The 6,036-nt window shown below is 38.4% G+C and overlaps 2 protein-coding genes across 2 annotated transcripts; one reads left to right on the forward strand and one right to left on the reverse strand.

The window, feature by feature from the left end:
• Nucleotides 1-1,282: 1,282 nt before the first annotated feature.
• LOC106432699 (probable amino-acid acetyltransferase NAGS2, chloroplastic) lies at nt 1,283-4,596 on the reverse strand. The gene is made up of 9 exons (XM_013873542.3): nt 4,075-4,596; nt 3,923-4,010; nt 3,637-3,845; nt 3,408-3,559; nt 2,939-3,344; nt 2,766-2,863; nt 2,580-2,691; nt 2,337-2,496; nt 1,283-2,262 (listed from the first exon to the last, which is right to left on the reverse strand). The coding sequence occupies exons 1-9, from the start codon at nt 4,444-4,446 to the stop codon at nt 2,054-2,056; spliced, it is 1,806 nt and encodes a 601-aa protein (XP_013728996.1). The 5' UTR covers nt 4,447-4,596; the 3' UTR covers nt 1,283-2,053.
• On the forward strand, nt 1,496-2,077 carry LOC106432700 (50S ribosomal protein L7/L12). Its single transcript, XM_013873544.3, has one exon. The coding sequence runs from the start codon at nt 1,496-1,498 to the stop codon at nt 1,988-1,990; it is 495 nt and encodes a 164-aa protein (XP_013728998.1). The 3' UTR covers nt 1,991-2,077.
• Nucleotides 4,597-6,036: the final 1,440 nt, after the last annotated feature.

Consider the following 6,036-nt stretch of genomic DNA (forward strand, 5'->3'; position numbering starts at 1 on the left):
TATTTGTTTTTCATGTAATTATTAGGATTTGGATGAATCCGAGGAACATAACCGATACCGATCCAAAGATATAGTACCAAACCCAAACATAAATTGATTAAATATTCTAATTATTCAAAATTTTGTTATTTAGAGAACCGAATCTGATCCGAACCGAAGTATTTGGGTATCCGAATTTATCTAAAAATAAATTTATATACTTATATATATTAATTATTTTTAGATTTAACGTATATAAAACATCAAAAATGATACTTTTAAATTGGTTTAAATACTTGAAAATATATATAGATAGTCAAAAGTAAATATCTGAAATAGTTAAAGTATACTCAAATCACCAAAATACTTAAAATAATTATTGATTTCGTATCCAAAATTTTAAATCAAGCCAATTGATATGTTAAGCTTAAGTATTATGACATATGTTATTCAAATTTATACGTAATATATTATTTTATTTATACATTTTGAGAAATTTAAAATATATAATGATTTAAGACTTTAAAAATAATTTAAATTAGTTATCCAAACCCAAACCAAACCCGCAAAGATACAAATCGAACTCAAACCAAAATTTAGAAACATTCTAATAAGGCTGAAATCTTTGATCCCGAAAACCCAAAATACAAACCGATCAGAACTAAACTCGTATGAGTATCCAAAAGCCCATCCCTAGTCATTATTATATATCGTATTTTATCATCATATAATTAATCATATTTTATATGTACCATCATATAAGTAATCATATAATTAATAGTATTTTATACATACCATCATATAAATAATTACATATATTATATTTTTAAAACTTAATATGAAATATGAAAACCATAATTTGAGTTGGTATTTCAAATTGGGCTTTGTATTATATTTTTCTTATATATATTGACAATATTTTTTTATAATGGTTATTGAAAAATAGTTTAGTAAAAATCCATTTTTGAATATATGTATATTTTTGAATCAATTTTTGATATAAATCAAATTTGAATTATTATTTTGATTTGAAATATGTATATAAAGTTTAAATTTTGTTTTATGGTTAGTTTAGAAAAAAAAATTTTAGGGAATTAGATTGACCCATATTGGTATATTTTAAAAGTAGCCTAGATAACTTTCAATTTTTAAAAAAAACATAAGCCCATTACTTTTTTTCTTAATACTACTATCCTTGTTTTCAAACAAAAATATTTTTTTTTAAAAGACTGCAATCCATGTTTCCAAACACTCCAAATTTTTAAAAGTCCTATTCAAGTCTCCAAACACTCCAATTTTGTACTTGAGTTTTAATAAGATAGATTAATGAAATAGGTTTTTCCAGTTCTTTCAAATGGGTTCGGTTTGCTCTGGGGCATCCCCTTTTATATTCGCTGACGTTGATTTCTCAATGGGCCTCGTTAAATGGGCCACACGCAGCCCACACGATTTTAACGAACAAATGAAATGAAATGAAATCAAAACGGACGGAGAGAAAACCCTAGCACCGGCCACAATGCGATCTCCGATCTCCGGGCTCTTCTCGAGATCCATCAGCTTCCTCCACCGCACCTCCGCCACTCGCCACCTATGCGCCGTCTCTTCCCCTGAAGCTAGAACGAAGAACCTCGAGCGAATCGCCGACGACTTGCTAAACCTCAACAGAATCGAGCTCTACGACTACTCAGTCCTCTTCAGCCACAAACTCGGCCTCAACCGCTACGGTTCCGCCGTTTCCTCCCCCGCCGGAGACCTCCCCGACGCATCCGCCTCCGCCGAGACCAAAACCGCCGAGAAAACGGCTTTCGATGTGAAGCTTGACAAGTTCGATTCCGCTTCCAAGATTAAAGTCATCAAGGAGATAAGAGCGTTCACGGAGCTGGGGTTGAAAGAAGCTAAGGATCTCGTTGAGAAAGCTCCGGTTGTAGTGAAGACAGGTGTCACCAAGGAAGAAGCTGAGAAGATCATGGAGAAGCTTAAAGCCGTTGGTGCCACTGTTGCTTTGGAATAATAGAAATAAAAGTTTGTTTTTTTTTTTAAATAATTTACAATAATGAATGATGCTCCTCTCTTGTTATATTGAGATGCCACTCTTATCAGGTAGTAGCCTCTTCATGTAGTACTTTGATTTTCTAGAGAGGTTGATTCTTTGCCTTCTGGTCTCTGGTATGACCTCGATTGCGCATTCTTGGAACCCGCGTCTCACGAACCAGTCTGCTGTTCGCGTTGTGAGGAGAAACAGCGTGTCTAACCCGAGAGAGGATGCTTTCTTCTCTATGTAATCTACAGTAAACAGATTGTTGCGTGTGTGTCATTGATATTTTACTTTGAGTTTGGTTTGGTTTGGTTTACTTTACCTAGTAGTTTATCGCCTTGGCCTTGACCGCGGCAGTCTGATGCAACCGCGATGGCTGCAACTTCTCCGCATTTGTCTTGGAAGAATGGGAACAGAGCCGCACAAGCGATGATTTGACCTTCCCTTTCGACAACCACGAATGAGTCCAAAGCTTGGAGTAGCTGCACTCAGAGATTTAAGTCTTTAACGGGGGATTGTTTATACAAATGAGGTGTGGGAAGAAGATAGGGAAGGCTTTTAAGACCTCCTCATCGGTTCTGCGGACCAAGATCCCACCTTCCTCCAAAGGTTTGATGATACGTCTGATTCCTGCAAGATCATCCACTTTGGCATCTCGTGTTCCTTCGTATACATCACTGTATGCAATGTGCGGAACAGTCAGTATAGCATTGTAAGAACGATAACACCAATCCGAACAGATGAGTATTACCTAGCAACCATAGTCCCCATTCCATCTCTTTTGAAAAGTTCCAACAATAGAACTCCAGTTATAGTACCATCTAACAAGTGAACTCTTTTGACTCCACCCTTCAAGAAAAAGCAAAACAAAATGTTTCAGTTCAAATGGGTAAGATGAAGACCAAGGCCCTCATAAAAACTCACCCTGCAGACAAAAGCAGCAGCAGCCAGTTCGGAAAGATAACCGTTTTGGCGGCTTAGTCTCTCCTCACCACCGATAGCAAAACCTTGCTCACCAGACCCTAACCCACTCCCAATGTCAAACCCAACACCGTTCTGAAAGATGGGAGTGTGGTTCCCGTTTCCCCAAAACGCTGCTCTCCCGTTACCAGGAGGTTCTTGATAAGCCATGCTTCCATCACCAACAGCCTTTACATAGTTAGCAGCAATGTCGCTTTGTTGCGCCCGTTTCCTCACCAACATATCTGCTTCTTGGAGTGTCAAGAAACGAATCAGATGTCCGCTCTCGTCAAGAATTGGACCGTCCATTATGCAAATAAGCTTATCTGCTCCTATAGCTAATGCACAAGCTGTAGCTACTTCATAGGTACTGCACAAGTAAAGATGTGTGTCATTTATGAAAACATTTCTAGAAAGTAGAGAGAGAGCATACTTGCAGTTTAAGACTTCTCCGGAGCTAGAGTGACCCAAGTTCCTCAACAAGACTACAGAACCACCGTCAAGCCTCTCACAAATCCGGTCTACATCTATCTTCTTCACTTCACCAGTCGCTCCAAAATCAACACCATCAACAACGCCTCTCCTCTGCACCATCATCAACAAACCAGTGATGAGACTCAAGGAGTCGTATCATATGAGCATATCAAGAAAGTTAAACTCACTTTTGCTGCGAAGAAGTTGCCGGTATCAACCCTGACACCAATATCATGCAAACGACTACTATCACCATGCCTACGGATATTGCAAATGGAAGGTCCAGGAGATAGTTTAGCCTCAAGCATCACTGAGATAGCTCCCGCAGCTTCCGTGGCAGCTTGCAACGATGCTGGGTCGGTTACTCTGTAACGTCCCACATATGTAGCCTCGCGTCCTGCAACACTCAATACACATTTAGAATCGAACATCCCTAAGCCACTACTAGAGGCAATGTTTATATTCATTTCTGACCTCTTTCAGACAGGAGCTGGTCGATTTGCACTTGTGTTCCTGGAACTAGAACGAATCTTATCCCAAGATGATGAAGAAACGCTATGTCCTGAACCAAAATCATATTAATTAAATAAACTTTGAGAAGTGTAATCACATTTGCAAAAGGATACCTTTAAAATGGGATCACAGTAAGGGCCGGCGAGTATATCGCCGGAGATGACAACGACGAAAGTGCAGCCACCGTGGGCCCACAGATAAGGCCAAGCTTCACGGAACCAGCGCACAAACTCTTTGTCGTCCACTGGATGCTCAGCCTCCGCGTCGCCGCCTCCACTCGCCGCGTAGGTGTACGTATTGCATTTCGCCGCCACGGAACCAACCGGCTTAAACCACGGAGAGCTAAACCGGATTTGACCAGGGTTTAACTTATTTTCCGGCCTGAAAGACGAAAGATCCTTCCTCGTTTGGCGTGATTGGTAAGAGAGGTAGTAGGTGTTTGAAGAAGAAGACGCAGAACGCAACAAAGCTCCCTGCTCCATCATTTTTACACTACTTCTTTAGGAGAATTCGATTAGATTCCATAGAAAATGAATTAAACCGGCAGGAGACGGCCGCGGTACCTACAAAAAGTGGGACCCACCGTCTCGGATTTTTACTATTTTGTTAATTTTATTCTTTGCTTTTTACTTCTTTGCCGGAACTCTTTTAAAATGTCTGGTCGTCGTGAGAGTACATTAAAGTGTCCCCCTCGTGGATTAAATTGTTCGATTCCGGTCAACCGGTTCGGTCCTTCACTCCTGGTCCTGGGGTCAGCTTCTTAGTCAAAGTGACTTCCTACACAAACAATTGTTTAGAAAGTGGGTTTTTTCCTTCCGTTCACATAAGTCACTGTATCACAAAATGGGCCTTTAAGGAATGTCCTGGGGTATCTTTCCGGCCCAAACTCATTTAAAGTGTTAATTAAGTGGGCTTTTAAGGAATGTTGTGCAATTGTTATCTTTTTGGCATAAACCCTCTTTTTTGCATAAACCCCCTCCACACCTATAAAGAAACTATAAACAACCTAAGTTAGAGAAAACAGTTATTAAAACTCTGAACTTTCAAACGAAGGATAAAAAAAAAATCCAATTATATTTAGAACAAAAATATTTTTCAACTTTTAAATATTGGTGTTTTTTTCTTGTTGACTCAACCATTTAAAAAATAGTTAACTGCTAAATTCGAACGACGAGTGTTATATCTAATATGATGTTATTTTACAAAATCATTTTGTTTAAGCAAAATCTTAAATTGATTTCATCTTCCTTATTCGAAAACCTAATTTTCAGTTCAATTTCATCTTTCCCAAATCAATTTATAGGCAATCTCCGATGAAGACAAGCAGTGGTTGTGACACCCCCGATCGTAGACGACCGGAAATGACACGGTCGATGTTCCTCGATTGTCGATCTGAAGTTCTCAGAATACTTCCGATCGCCTTAGACCAACAACCAAAGAACACCAACGCTCCTATCGGATATAACTCTAGGCTTTTCAACCCGACAAAGCAATACCCGATAGTTAGTTCGTCCGGACAAGGACTAATATCATATGGAACCCGTACTTTAAAAAAAACATTCTTTATATATCAATCAAAAGCATCTTACAAAATTTGTTATAAATTAACCTCGAGGTTTTCGGTCAACAAATCTTATACAAAAGATATATCAAAATGACTTTGCAAGGATAATAAAACTACCGCTGGCTAATGATGTTCCTTCCCGTCCTACAGTAAGGTCTCCCACCTATTGGTTATCTGCATCACAAATGAGTCATGAGTAACTAGTTTACTCAGTGAGCCTAGTCCCGCACCCCAACATATTATAATATCTCAAGCAATCAACTTCATTGTATGCAGTGAATATATTCCATATCTGGATATTTATTATAAGGATAATCTTTCATCATTGTGAAATCTAATTATATACCTCCCTTCCTATTCTCGTCTCTCATATTTCATATAATCATATTTATATATATATATATATATATATACCAACCCGAAAAACCACAAGGCTAAACTAGTTCTAACGAGTTACATCACCATCATCGCCATCAGAATGTTCACAACTTGAACACTAAGAACGCTTCAA

Source organism: Brassica napus, chromosome A3, assembly GCF_020379485.1.
Source record: "Brassica napus cultivar Da-Ae chromosome A3, Da-Ae, whole genome shotgun sequence".
In the NCBI taxonomy this organism is placed as follows: Eukaryota; Viridiplantae; Streptophyta; class Magnoliopsida; order Brassicales; family Brassicaceae; genus Brassica; species Brassica napus.